The sequence below is a fragment of the Megalops cyprinoides genome, chromosome 18 (assembly GCF_013368585.1).
Source record: "Megalops cyprinoides isolate fMegCyp1 chromosome 18, fMegCyp1.pri, whole genome shotgun sequence".
NCBI classification, from domain to species: Eukaryota; Metazoa; Chordata; class Actinopteri; order Elopiformes; family Megalopidae; genus Megalops; species Megalops cyprinoides.
In genome coordinates, this window is record NC_050600.1 from 7,268,942 (window position 1) to 7,282,992 (window position 14,051).

General features: G+C 50.2%; 1 protein-coding gene across 1 annotated transcript; it reads left to right on the forward strand.

Annotated features, from left to right (window-relative positions):
• Positions 1 to 1,065: 1,065 nt before the first annotated feature.
• On the forward strand, positions 1,066 to 13,405 carry pik3c3 (phosphatidylinositol 3-kinase, catalytic subunit type 3). The gene is made up of 25 exons (XM_036551622.1): positions 1,066 to 1,438; positions 2,296 to 2,484; positions 2,804 to 2,947; positions 3,262 to 3,391; positions 4,802 to 4,888; positions 5,295 to 5,390; positions 5,945 to 6,016; positions 6,145 to 6,249; positions 6,626 to 6,718; positions 7,172 to 7,357; positions 7,530 to 7,672; positions 7,992 to 8,070; positions 8,205 to 8,272; positions 8,544 to 8,649; positions 8,776 to 8,892; positions 9,067 to 9,198; positions 9,821 to 9,949; positions 10,240 to 10,309; positions 10,566 to 10,630; positions 10,772 to 10,856; positions 11,102 to 11,176; positions 11,406 to 11,574; positions 11,914 to 12,004; positions 12,417 to 12,542; positions 12,845 to 13,405. Exons 1-25 carry the CDS (start codon positions 1,374 to 1,376, stop codon positions 12,857 to 12,859), a joined length of 2,637 nt encoding a protein of 878 aa, XP_036407515.1. The 5' UTR covers positions 1,066 to 1,373; the 3' UTR covers positions 12,860 to 13,405.
• The last annotated feature ends 646 nt before the right edge of the window (positions 13,406 to 14,051 follow it).

Consider the following 14,051-nt stretch of genomic DNA (forward strand, 5'->3'; position numbering starts at 1 on the left):
TCATGGACAAAAAAAAGGGGGGAGGTGGGGGTGCTCCTTAAGTTCACAAAGTACCCTGCAACTACAAATCATGTTTCCATGAATGGAAATGGGGAACAGCCACATCTGCTGTTCTCCTGTTTTATGCCTTTCTCCCCCTAATCGTTTCAAGAGAAGGCTCTGTCACTGTGAGGGGGACAGCCCTCTGTCGTGCTGCAGGTGTCACCAGTGAAACTCTCACCTGTGAGGAAACTGCAGTTTGTTCCAGTACTGGTCCTTGGCCCCTTCTTTATTTTTTCCACCTCAACACCACAAATTACTGATGCGTCCGATCCTTTCCCCCCAGTTCTGAGAGGATTCATGATTTAGAGACTTTCTCCTAGGAGAATAACTATGAACTGTAGGAATGAGGGTTTAGGTGTTTGCAGTTGCTTGTCTGTGTGGTAATGACTAAGGATTGAGAATGATATCCGTAACCGGTGTCCGTTTTAGCAAACGAAGTTCTGCAGAAACAGTGTTGTAGACTAAACTAAGTACAGAATGAAACTACGTGAATAGCTTTTTCAAAATTGGCGTTCCCGTTTCAGCTCCGCACAAATAGCGCGATTGATTCAGAAGCGATTAATTCAGAATGCAGACTAACCTTCTAGCGTGAAGTGAAATTTGGAGCTGTAGCAACATAGACATTCCCAATATTTTCAGGGTTAAGACAATAATGGAACTGGTTATTCAGCAATACCTGTTAAAATATTTTAAACAGTCGTATATAATTAAAACACTAACCAAAAAATTGCGCACAGTAGTCATATCTAAGTCATCGAAGCGCATCTCAGCTTCTCAGTCCACCTCCCGCGGAACGAGTTGCGCATTGCCTCTTTAAAATCACTTTCTCTGCTCCGCCCCTCTCCTTTTTAAACCAATCACATATCTACATGAGCGAGGGGGAAGCACATAAATTCAGACAAAAGTAATACCACGCCGAGCACAGTGATCAACGCGATCCACATCGCTGCCAGTTAGAATTTTAAAACGATTACCTTTGCCTGATGTTAAACTGTTGACTTTTTACGATGTTAGCTCGCAGGCTACACAGAAAAACAGTGAACATAATGTCCTGGCAGGCGTCTGTCATAATAATGTCATTACCGTGAACAGGACGGAAACATCAATTTTGGAATATCCGGACTGGTAGCTGTAGTAAAACTGAGTTACATCACTCGTAGTTTTTGTAGCTAGCAACGCTAGCTCATATTCTTGTCGGTGAAGAACTGGGGGCTACTCGGCGTTTTGACGAGGCCTCAATCCATCGGAAGCCGCATTCGATTGTCGTATTTTGTCCCGTGTTGTGAGTTTATTTTCCAGCGTTTCCCCACAGCTGTTTTTTTTTTCTGAAGATGGATACCGACAAATTTAACTATGTCTACAGCTGTGACTTGGATATTAATGTGCAGCTTAAAATGTAAGTGCATAGAGGTAGCTAGCCAGCTAGTTTTAATAGTCTACCCGTTGTTTAGACTAGACAGCAAGTCGGTTTATTGCATGTTACGGATTTAGCTACCTCGATATCTTAATAAGCTTTGTTTATTATATGTTTATTCTTGACCAGCAACACATTTTGCCCCGGGAGCTTGGCTACAAATAATTGTGCGTTTGATGGCGAGGATTATGCAGTGTGACAGCATCGATCCACATTTGCACTGAAAGTAGCTTGTCTGCCTTCCTTGCAAAGATAGCTACTTTCTTGATTCGTGATAATAGATCGAGAGAATTGCATCCAGGCACCTAACAAAATAGTTGTTTAGATGTGGTGTTTCCCTTTCCAACATAGCAACATGACTCACCAAGTCTAATTTTATAACGTCTTGTTAACCGGAGCTCTTGGATGAGAACACAGTACGCCTGTTGTTGACATCATCCACATTCCTACGGTCCAGCCTCGTGGTCCTCTCATGACGCCTCGCGACGAGTTGCTCCCTTTTCTCCACAGAAAGCACTTTCAGTTGTGCCATATGTCCCCCCGTTGCACATTTTTAGCCCAAATACTTAGTCACTGAAACGAGGCACTTTGACGCACTGCGAAACTCTGCCGATAATGAAGCTGTCACATTACTTATGTAATCACAGTAACGTATCATGTTAACTTTTTATGATCGCCGCAAGTGCAAAAAAAGCTCTTCTCCCACCCCCACCCAAGCCGGGTAAACCCTGGCTTTATAGTGCCATGGAGGTGATGGTGATTACATTACATTACATTGTTGGCATTTAGCAGACGTGATGATGATGATGACGTAGCGCTGGTGGTTCTCTCCTCCGTAGCGGTAGCCTGGAGGGGAAGCGGGAGCAGAAGAGCTACAAGGCCCTCCTGCAGGACCCGATGCTGCGCTTCTCCGGACTCTACCAGGAGAGCTGCTCGGATCTGTACGTCACCTGCCAGGTGTTCGCCGAGGGCAAGCCGCTCGCGCTGCCCGTGCGCACCTCCTACAAGGCCTTCAGCACGCGCTGGAAGTGAGCACCCCGTCAAAAGCAGGCCCAAAACCATCACTTCACCCAGGAGGCCAGTCGAAATGTAAAAAGGCATACTCGGGGAAAGTGACTGGGAAAAAGTCAGATATTATGCATAGCATATTGCACCCATAATGTATGTGATGTATTCTGTATGAGGTGACGTCATTCTCCTGAGTAAACTGGTATCCTGCTGGAGTTCAGGATGTTTTGGTGTCAGGGGCTGGACACTCTTAGTTCCAGGTGAGTCCTGTGTTGACGTATTTAGGTGCAGGTGCTGATGGTACCGCGGGCAAACTGCCCTTCTCGTTCTCCCATGCAGCTGGAACGAGTGGCTGCGACTACCTGTGAAGTACCCCGACCTGCCCCAAAGCGCCCAGGTCGCCCTGACTGTGTGGGATGTGTACGGACCTGGCCGCGCCACGCCCGTGGGCGGGACCACCGTCACCCTGTTCGGCAAATACGGGTATGGTATTCGCCAGCCTTGTCCAAGGCTGCAGTAGCAGTGTCTGGGAGCATCTGGGAGTCAAACTGGCAACCTGGGGGTTACAATGAATGTGAATTAGTTGCCTGCTGTAATTAAAGTGGGATATCTTCTCATTCATCTCCATGGTTGTCTGTTCCTGTAGAAGGTACCTTTTATCCAGCACTGCATAAATGGCATATATTTGACATAGTAACCATTTATACTGCTGGATGATTAAAGACACGGTTTAGGTCAGGTGCTTCTGCTCGAGGGTTGCTAACCCAACAGACTGCCTGTCCCCTTGTCCTCCCCAGAATGTTCCGGCAGGGAATGCATGACCTGAAGGTGTGGCCTGGGGTGGAGGGTGACGGAGGAGAGCCAACCACCACCCCGGGACGAACCAGCAGTAGCTTGTCGGAGGACCAGATGGGCCGCCTGGCGAAGGTGAGAGGTGGCCAGCGTTTTGGGTTAGGTTCAGTGTGTTGCACAGATCAGCCGTGACATGCTCAGGTCAGGTCAGGAGGTAGGTGCAGTTAGAGCTGTATTGGAGGTGGCCAGGGTAAAAAATAACTGCATGGGATAACAATAAATAATTAAATTTGATGGAGGCGTTCAGAGAATGACGGCTGAAGAAATGCTACATGTGCTGAAAAAAAAAAAATTCCAGTCAGGGTTAAGGTTAGGGTGAGTAAGCAGAGATGGCTATTGGTGAGCAGAGATGGCTATCACTGAGTACAGATGGCTATCGGTGAGCAGAGATGGCTATCACTGAGTGCAGATGGCTATCGGTGAGCAGAGATGGCTATCACTGAGTGCAGATGGCTATCAGTGAGTAGAGATGGCTGTCGGTGAGCAGAGATGGCTATCACTGAGTACAGATGGCTATCGGTGAGCAGAGATGGCTATCACTGAGTGCAGATGGCTATCGGTGAGCAGAGATGGCTATCACTGAGTGCAGATGGCTATCAGTGTGTAGAGATGGCTATCACTGAGTGCAGATGGCTATCAGTGTGTAGAGATGGCTATCAGTGAGTACAGATGGCTATCGGTGAGCAGAGATGGCTATCACTGAGTACAGATGGCTATCACTGAGAGGCGCTGGGTGATTGACACGCTGAGAGCAGGGGAGAGTGTTGTTCCATGTGAAAAGGCACTGCAGTTGAAATCGGCGTCTGTTCCAGGGCCCAGACCTGGAGCTGCTCAGTGATGTGAGTACCCATCGCAAGAGCATGGGTGACACGCGTGAGCGTGTGTCTGTGGGCTCCGCTTGTACACGCGTGTGTTCACCGTGCAATAAGCGTACACGTACCTGTGTGGGTGTGCCGGATGCAGTGTTTGTGTGAGTGTGCCAGAAGCACGCGGCAGGTGCATTTGTGGGTGTACGTGGACTGGGTGTGAGTGGACTGGCAGCACGTACAGTGGCCTTCAGCTGTCCTCCGCTGGTTCTCATGTGAGCAAAAAAAAAAATGAGGCTATTACTGTCTACTTATCGGAGCATTAACATTACTACTGAGTACACACTTTAACCAGATTGTTTGGTAGAACTAGGGGTCACAAGTATTTTAAGTATAGTATATTAGTATACTAGAAGATACTTTCATAGATTTTCCTTTGCTAAGAACCTTTTTGAGTATTACTAACTGGATCTGTTGTGGGTCCTGACCTTAACGCCTTGTTGGTGTGCAGTGACACTGGGCTGCATGTCTGGGGAGTGAGGGCTGAGGCAATGCTGCGCTCTGATTGGCTGCGCTCTCTGCCCGTCACCCACGTTGCTGCTGTCGCCTGCTGCTGCTGTACAGGAGTCACAGAGTTTCCTCCCGCCTCCACCCCCCCTCTCTCTCTCTCCCCAATCAGCTGACCAAGGCCCACCGTCAGGGTCACATGGTGAAGGTGGACTGGCTGGACCGTCTGACTTTCCGAGAGATCGAGATGATCAACGAGGTGAGACCCTCACCCCGAGAAATTTTGGGGGGGTCCACATGCAGGTCCAGACAGCGGGGGACTTCCTGTGTAATGGACGTCTTCCATGTAACAACATTTTGCAGCATTTGTCTCCATCCTGACTGTGGAGTACAGCAAGGGTGACACAACTAATGATTCCGAAAAGTTCTCACAGCAATGATAAAACAGGCTCTTCGGTTTATGCAAGAATGCTCTTGTGAAGCAAAGTATCTACACATTTTTAATTGCATTTCGGTTATAGTCAAACTTTGTTTTCCCCAGTTCACCTCACCTCCACATCACCCTGCTCCAGTCACGGTGTCCACCATACAGGGAGTACGGGAGTCAGCGTGTTGACCCCAGCTGGGTGTGTTTTCTGACGATGTTTTGTGTGTGTGACTCACAGAGCGAGAAGCGCAGCTCCAACTTCATGTACCTGATGGTGGAGTTTCCACGTGTCAAGACGGGAGAGAAGGAGTACAGCATCGTCTACTATGAGAAGGTTGGAGGAACTGTGTGTGGTGTGTGCTGTGTGTGTGTGTGTGCTGTGTGTGTGTGCTGTGTGTGTGTGCTGTGTGTGTGTGCTGTGTGTGTGTGCTGTGTGTGTGTGTGTGTGTGCTGTGTGCTGTGTGCTGTGTGCTGTGTGTGTGCTGTGTGTGTGTGTGTGCTGTGTGTGTGTGCGCTGTGTGTGTGCTGTGTATGTGTGTGGTGTATGTGTGTGGTGTGTGTGTGTTGTGTGTGTGTGTGCTGTGTGTGTGCTGTGTGTGTGTGGTGTGTGTGCTGTGTGTGTGTGTGTGCTGTGTGTGCATACGCGTACACTTGCATGTGGCTTGTAATAAATGGCAGAAAGAGAGAGAGCAAAATTCGGTCCTGTTTGCGGTAGATTGTGTTTTGATGGAAATATTCTCTTATTCGGGTTTGAGTGAGATGGATGCCATTACTGCCACACCTTTTGTACACCTGTTTGAGATATTACTCAGACAGGTCTTAGCATTGAAGAAGAGCCAATGAACTCACTAGTCATGTGACCACCTCGCCGTGTCCTTCACTCCCTAGGATGGAGACGAGGCCCCCCCGCTCCTCACCAGCTCTGAAATCGTCAAAGTGCCTGACCCGCAGATGTCTATGGTGAGAGGCGCACGTGAGGGTGCATAGGGGCGTCTCCCTTACCGGGCCCTGTGGAAAGCAGCCTGCGAATAATGTCCCTCTCCCACGTCCCCATCCACCCCCCCAACCCCTCCCCCCCGCCCCCGCAGGAGAACCTGGTGGAGAGCAAACATCACAAGCTGGCCCGCAGTCTGCGCAGCGGGCCCTCGGACCATGACCTGAAGCCCAACGCGGCCACGCGGGACCAGCTCAACGTCAGTGCTGCGCTTGTCCCGTCCCGTCCTGCCTGCTTCCTCTGTGTGCCTGCTGCCATCGCCACACACACACACACACACTACACACACTACTAAGAGCGTCTGCTAACCGCCAATACATTTACATTTGCATTTATTCATTCGGCAGACGCTTTTACCCAAAGCGACTTCCAGGTGTGGTAGAGTACAACAACAAGCAAAAAACCATAAGGAGTCAACAGAAATAGAAGTGTTGCACAACCAAGTTTCAGTGGTTTGCCAGGCGAGGCACAAGCTAGCTGGTAGAGCTAACGAATGTGTTAAACCGTTAGATTACATTTTTTTTTTCCCATATAGTTTAGCAGGAAACAGTAACCGCATGTCTGCCTTCATGCAGATCATCATGAGCTACCCACCGACCAAGCAGCTGAGCTCAGAGGAACAGGACCTGGTGTGGAAGTTCCGCTCCTACCTGACGACGCAGGAGAAGGTGAGTTTGCTCTGGTGGTTCATGTTGGTCTGTGGTATATGGTGTGCAGTGTATAAAGATGCGGTCTCATAACCTGTCTCTTTCAGCGGGTAACTGTACTGGAAAGTGTAATGATTGACCTTGTTCCATTCACACTGGAGAAATTTCTGATGTTTGACAGTGTGTATGCCTGTGTGTGGGGGCAGCAGTGTAGCGCAGTGTAGTTAAGGAGCAGGATTTGTAACTGAAAGGTTGCCAGTTCAATTCCCCACGGGGGCACTGCAGCTGTACCCTTGGGCAAGGTACTTAACCCTCAATTGTCTCGGTAAATAACCAGCTGTATAAATAGATAACGTAAAAAAAAAAAAAACTCTAACCAATGGATAAGAGTATCTGCTAAATGCCTATAATGTAATGCCAGTAATGTGTGTGGCAGTGTTGGTATAGTGTTTAATAGTGTGGTCCATTCGCCAGGCCCTGACTAAGTTCCTGAAGTGTGTCAACTGGGCACTGCCTCAAGAGGCCAAGCAGGCTCTGGAGCTGCTGGGGAAGTGGAGGCCTATGGACGTGGAGGACTCACTGGAGCTGCTCTCCTCCCAGTTCACCAACCCCACCGTCAGACGATACGCGGTGGCCAGACTGCAGCAGGCCGACGATGAGGTGGGCTCTGTGTGTGTGTGTGTGTGTGTGTGTGTGTGTGTGTGTGTGTGTGTGTGTGTGTGTGTGTGTGTGTGTGTGCGTGCGTGTGTGCATGCGGACATGTCTCAGCGTGTCTGTGCCTCTGTGAATGAAGGCCCTGTTACTCTCTCACCGCTCTGGCTCTCCCGACCAGGACCTGCTGATGTACCTGCTGCAGCTCGTCCAGGCGCTGAAGTACGAAAACTTCAATGACATCCAGGGTGGCCTGGAGCCAGGGAGCAAGAGGGACAGCCAGGGAGGCCTGGGGGAGAGCACCGCGCTGGGAGATATCGACAGGTAAGGGGGAGAGTAACACACTGGGACGTACCAACAGGTAAGGGAGAGAGTAACACACTGGGACATACCAACAGGTAAGGGAGAGAGTACCACACTGGGACATACCAACAGGTAAGGGAGAGAGTACCACACTGGGACATACCAACAGGTAAGGGAGAGAGTACCACACTGGGACATACCAACAGGTAAGGGGGGGAGAGTACCACACTGGGAGATATCGTCAGGTACGGGGGAAAGCATCACACTAATCAATTAATTAACAATTAATTAAACAAAGCAACAATACAACACAAGGTTACATTATCTCTCTGTCCCACAGCTCTCAGATTCTGTCAGGCCCACCGGCTCCTCCCAGTGCCCAGAAAGGCAAAGAGGGCACAGACAGCGAGAGCCTGGAGGTGAGATGGGGAGGAGGTGCATAAGGGAGGGGGGTGAGGTGGGGGTGCGGTGTTATGGAAGTGTCATCAGAGTGTCTGCATTAGGGGCTGTCTTGGAGACCCTGCAGGTCTGTAAATGGAGCTGTGTTTTACAGCAGGACCTGTGTACCTTCCTCATCTCCCGGGCGTGCAAGAACTCGACACTGGCCAACTATCTCTACTGGTAAGACCAGAGCCCTGTACTTGTCAGAGATTGTGTATAGTGTATGTGTGTGTGCGTGCGCGTTGTGTGTGTAGTGTATGTGTGTGTGCGTGTGTGTACGTGTGTGTGTGTGTGTGTGTGTGTGTGTGTGTGTGTGTGTGTGTGTGTGTGTGTGTGTGTGTAGTGTATATGTGTGTGTGTGTAGTGTATGTGTGCGTGTGTGTGCATGTGTGTGTGTGTAGTGTGTGCGTGTGTGTGTGTGCGTGCGCGCTGATGGTATCTCTCTCTGCAGGTATGTGATAGTGGAGTGTGAGGACCAGGACACCCAGCAGAGAGACCCTAAGACACACGACATGTACCTGAACGTCATGAGGAGGTTCAGCCAAGCTCTGCTGAAGGTCAGAGAAGCCACTGCACAGTACAGAATGGCACATATGCTTGTCAGGTTCAGTGCCGTACTCCAACAAACAGTACAAAACAAAATAATAACCCCCCCCCCCTCTTCTCCCCCCTCCCTCTCTCAGGGTGATAAGAGTGTGCGGGTCATGCGCTCTCTCCTCGCTGCCCAGCAGACCTTTGTGGACAGACTGGTGCAGCTGATGAAGGCTGTTCAGAGGGAGAGCGGGAACCGCAAGAAAAAGGTGACGCGTGCTCTCACACACACACACACACACAGACACACAGACACGCACGTGCACGGGCGCACATTCGTGAGGGATGTAGAGAGGGTTCGTGTGGCCTTCTCCTCCACGCGCGTGTCAGTTTTCGCTGTTTGAATCTCAACGCGGCGGTGCTAACGGCCCCTCCTCTCTCAGACGGAGCGGCTGCAGGCCCTGCTGGCCGATAACGAGAAGGTGAACCTGTCGGAGATCGAGCCCATCCCCCTCCCGCTGGAGCCCCAGGTCCGCATCCGGGGCATCATCCCCGAAACCGCCACGCTCTTCAAGGTGCCGTACCCCTACCCTGCACTCCGCTCTTGCAGGAACGCTCTCCACACCCCCAAACATGGACACACTGCGGCCTCAGATTAGGACTAGGACTAGGGCAGGTGTCAGCTCTTTGGTGAGATTACAAGTGAGAACAGCATGCAGGTAAACATGGCCAAAGAATTGTCTGACAGTGTTTGTAATTTTCAGTGATCAGCTCTCTACTGTACTATCAGTGCTCAGTGATTCATTTTCAGTGGTGATCAGTGTTTAGGGTTCATTGATTAGTTTTCAGTGCTCGCTGATCAGCATTTAGTGTTCACTGATTCAGGGTTGATCAGCATTTAGTGTTCAGTGATTCAGGGTTGATCAGCATTTAGTGTTCAGTGATTCAGGGTTGATCAGTCTTTAGTGTTCAGTGATTCAAGGTTGATCAGCATTTAGTGTTCAGTGATTCGGGGTTGATCAGTGTTTAGTGTTCACTGATTCAGGGTTGATCAGCATTTAGTGTTCAGCGATTCAGGGTTGATCAGCATTTAGTGTTCAGTGATTCAGGGTTGATCAGTCTTTGGTGTTCAGTGATTCAGGGTTGATCAGTGTTTGGTGCTCACTGTGTGTCTTTCTCTGTGTGTGCGCACCTCAGAGCGCTCTCATGCCTGCCAAACTGATCTTTAAAGCGGAGGATGGAGGGCTGTATCCCGTCATCTTTAAGCACGGAGACGACCTGAGACAGGACCAGCTCATCCTCCAGATTATCTCCCTCATGGACAAGGTGATCCCCGTACGCCCTCTCATCCTGGAGAAACACCCCGAAAAGGGGCCTCCCGCAAACTGCCTGCTACACCCCGTCTTCCCCGTCCCCCTACACGCAGACCTGTAACCTCAAACACAAAAACCTGGAAACACCAGGTGGAACTTCCTGTTGCATCGTCACAGTCCAATGGCTCTGGGTTCCCTCAGATTTTCTCACATTCCGACTCCGTAAGAAGCACAGAGAAGCCTCGCTGTGGCATGCTGATCGAGGAGTGAGTGGCTGCATTTCTGTCTCTCTCTTACTTTCAGCTGCTGAGAAAGGAGAACCTGGACCTGAAGCTGACGCCGTACAAAGTGCTGGCCACCAGCACCAAGCATGGTGAGACTGAAGCCGGGGACTGACAGTCCCATGATCCTTTGTGCCATGCCACTTCCTGTTGCACAGCCTCTTCACAGGAACTGTGGCTGGGACGTGTTAGACTCCTTGGACCTGGGTCCGCTGCTGCAGGCGTAAGGTGACCTCTGACCTCTATCCAGCTGACACCTTATGTGTCCGGTGTCCGTGTTCCCAGTGCTTCCGAGCTGACCTGCATTTGAGATCGACCTCTGAACTCTCAACGTTTCCTCTCCCGCAGGGTTCATGCAGTTTATTCAGTCAGTGCCCGTAGCAGAGGTCCTGGCCACGGAGGGAAACATCCAGGTACACAGACCTTTCTGTGCGCTCCGTTCAGTACCCGTGATCCTGCTCCTTATTGAGTTTACTCTGCCTCACTCCCCCTGGGCTTATAGCCACAGCCTCCTTGTCTCCGCCCATCCCCCTCACCCCCGTCTTTCTCCACAGAGCTTCTTCAGGAAACACGCACCCAGCGACAAGGGGCCCTACGGCATCAGCTCTGAAGTGATGGACACCTATGTGAAGAGCTGCGGTGAGTCCCGAACGCCTCACACACCCTGCACGGTCCTCGCCCCTCGCCCCATCTTACCCCCACCCCACGCATTAACCACATCCTCCCACATCTATTCTAAGTGACCGTCCTCACCCCCCCCAACACGTTGTCCCCCCCACGCCACACTCTCTTCTCTTGCTCTGAAATGGCTTCGTGAACCTGGGGAGCGCCTTACACATTAGCAGCCGTAGCCCCCCGTCACTGACGCACTGTGTTTCTCACAGCTGGCTACTGCGTTATTACCTACATTCTCGGGGTCGGTGACAGACACCTGGACAACCTGCTGCTCACCAAGACAGGTCAGTTTCTGATTCTCTCTCTCTTTCTCTCACACAGACTGGCAGACACACACACACACACACACACAACTTACTTTATATCAATAAACCAAATTTGTCCCCTGACTGTGTGCTTTATACCCAAAGTTATTGTTAATATGTTGCAATTCTAGTTGTCTTCCCCAGGGGACAGTAAAGAGGGGAGAAAGAGCTTGAGTCTGACTTTCCCCTGTGGTCCTGTGGTTCTCAGGGAAGCTGTTCCACGTTGATTTTGGGTACATTCTGGGGCGGGACCCCAAGCCCCTGCCACCGCCCATGAAGCTGAGCAAAGAGATGGTCGAGGGCATGGGTGGCATGCAGAGCGAGCAGTACCAGGAGTTCAGAAAGCAGTGCTACACCGCCTTCCTGCACCTCCGCAGGTAACTCACCTCAGCATGCTCACACACACACACACACACACACACACACACACACACACACACACACACACACATACACACACACAGCAACCAGTACCAGGAGTTCAGAAAGCAGTGCTACACCGCCTTCCTGCACCTCCGCAGGTAACTCACCTCAGCATGCTCACACACACACACACACAGCGAGCAGTACCAGGAGTTCAGAAAGCAGTGCTACACAGCCTTCCCACATCTAAGTAAAGCCATGCATCTGAACCCTCTGACACCCTCAGCAACAGACCATCCAGTGAAACAGTGATAAATACTGCCATGCAGTCATGTACCTGCCTGTGCCTCCAGGTACTCCAACCTCATCCTGAACCTGTTCTCTCTCATGGTGGACGCCAATATTCCAGACATCGCCCTAGAGCCTGACAAGACCGTTAAAAAGGTGAGGCGAGGCGGGGAAAGGTGTACGTCTGTGTGTATGGACAGTTCACTCTGTCCTGTCCCGGCTTTGACACTGGGCAGTACTGCTCACAGCAGCTGGTCCTGAACATGCTTAAAACTGAGCAATGCAGAGACACTTAAAAAATACCCAATGACGTGTGGCGCATGTATGTAAAATTCTATATTTCTTTATAGAAAACTGCCCAAAGTGCACTGTTCTACGATTTAAGGCTACTGAAAGAGAGGGCTTAGGACCGGGTCTTAAGAGTAAGGGCATTTACATTCCGTTTGTAATCCTGCTGAGGTGCCGATCAGTCTGACTCAGAAATCGCCTGATAATTCTCAAAATGGCTGGAGCGACCTAACCTCTCTCACTCATACCCACCAGTCACGCTCCTACCCTCCCCCTCCAGGTGCAGGATAAGTTCCGATTGGACCTGTCGGATGAGGAGGCGGTGCACTACATGCAGAGTTTGATTGACGAGAGCGTCGGGGCTCTGTTTGCCGCCGTGGTGGAGCAGATACACAAGTTCGCCCAGGTAACCGTGCGTGTGCGCGTCTCTGTGATGGGACACTAACTCACAGGCCCCATAGGTTGTCCGTTTTGTTTTCCGAGCACTGAATGGGGTTGTGTGTGTGTGTGTGTGTGTGTGTGTGTGTGTGTGTGTGTGCGCGCATGCATGTGCTGTGTGTCTGTGGCTTGCCCTTTCCGTGAGTGAAAGTGTCACCTTGCTGCGTCCCCCCCGGTCTGTGTGTTTATGCGTGTGCAGTTCTCACAGCCGCAGTGGCAGCAGGTCAGACAGTGTGCTGACACAGTTTCTTTGCGCCTTCATCTCCGCAGTACTGGCGTAGATGAGGAGGGCATGCTGGGAAACACTGGACCGAACTGGAGAACTGGGGGGGCTGGAGCAGACCGAGAAAGCCCCCTCGCTTTCCCCTGGAGCACTGGGGGCAGAGGGGGCGGGAGGACAGCCACTGAGAGGCATTTCATAGAGCCACCAAACTGGTTAACTGAGGCCATGACCTCACTGCCAAGGACTGGGGTCTCAAATGCAGGTATAGGAAATGCTCACTAAATTGCAACGCACTTCACTATTGATTCATTTGTATATTTATATTTACAGCGTCCCAACGCGTGGAACTGTTTACTTACTGTACCACAACATGGCCAAATAAAGTGGAGGTTGAAACTCTGAAAGACTGGGCTGAAGTGGTGAGATTTCAGTTCGTGTGGGTGTCTGTGACCTGAGATTTTACAGATAAACCCCCACAGCGAGCATCAGTGGTGGAGGGTGTTTAACCCTAAACATGCATGTCTTTTTTTTTAATGTTGGGAGGAAACCGGAGCGCCCCGCGGAAACCCATGCAAACATGGGAAGACCTTCTTGCTGTGAGGCAACAGTGCTAACCACTGAGCCACCGTGCTGCCATTATTTAGTGAGTGCTGTACTGAACACCAGTTGTATAAATCGGTGCACACTTAGATCACTGGGCTGCGGTCGATACAGAGTTTTTTTTTTTTTTGTCCATCAGAACAACGGAGTGAATTTAGCCAAATCCATCCTGTTTGTACTGTGCGCTACTGGTCACATTAACCAACTGCTACTTTTTAGTGGAAGAACAAGTCACACTTTCTGAAAGTCACACAGTGTTTTCATAGTGGGTGTGCGTTGACTAGGACTTGCATTCTGCGGCTTTTGTTTACAAAATGACAAAATCTATTTTTCATGTGATTTTTGTGCTCTTGAGATCAAGGCGCTCGCAAATGATGTTCCTCAGTGTTTCCTAAGTCTACTAAGACTTTCAGAAAAAATGATTTTCCTGTTTTTGAATGTTTTTGCCAACATTAAGTATTTAATGCTGCTATTTTGTGTGACAAGTTAACTTTTTTTTTTTTTTTTAAGCTTTTCTGCATTGTGAACTAAGTGAATCGTTTGTGTGTGTGTGTGTTCATGTTGCTATGTGCATGTTTTGCTCTTGACGTAAAAGCTAAAGGCACTTAACCTTAACGTGGCGTTAGCTAATGGAAAAGAATTTGCCGATACCAC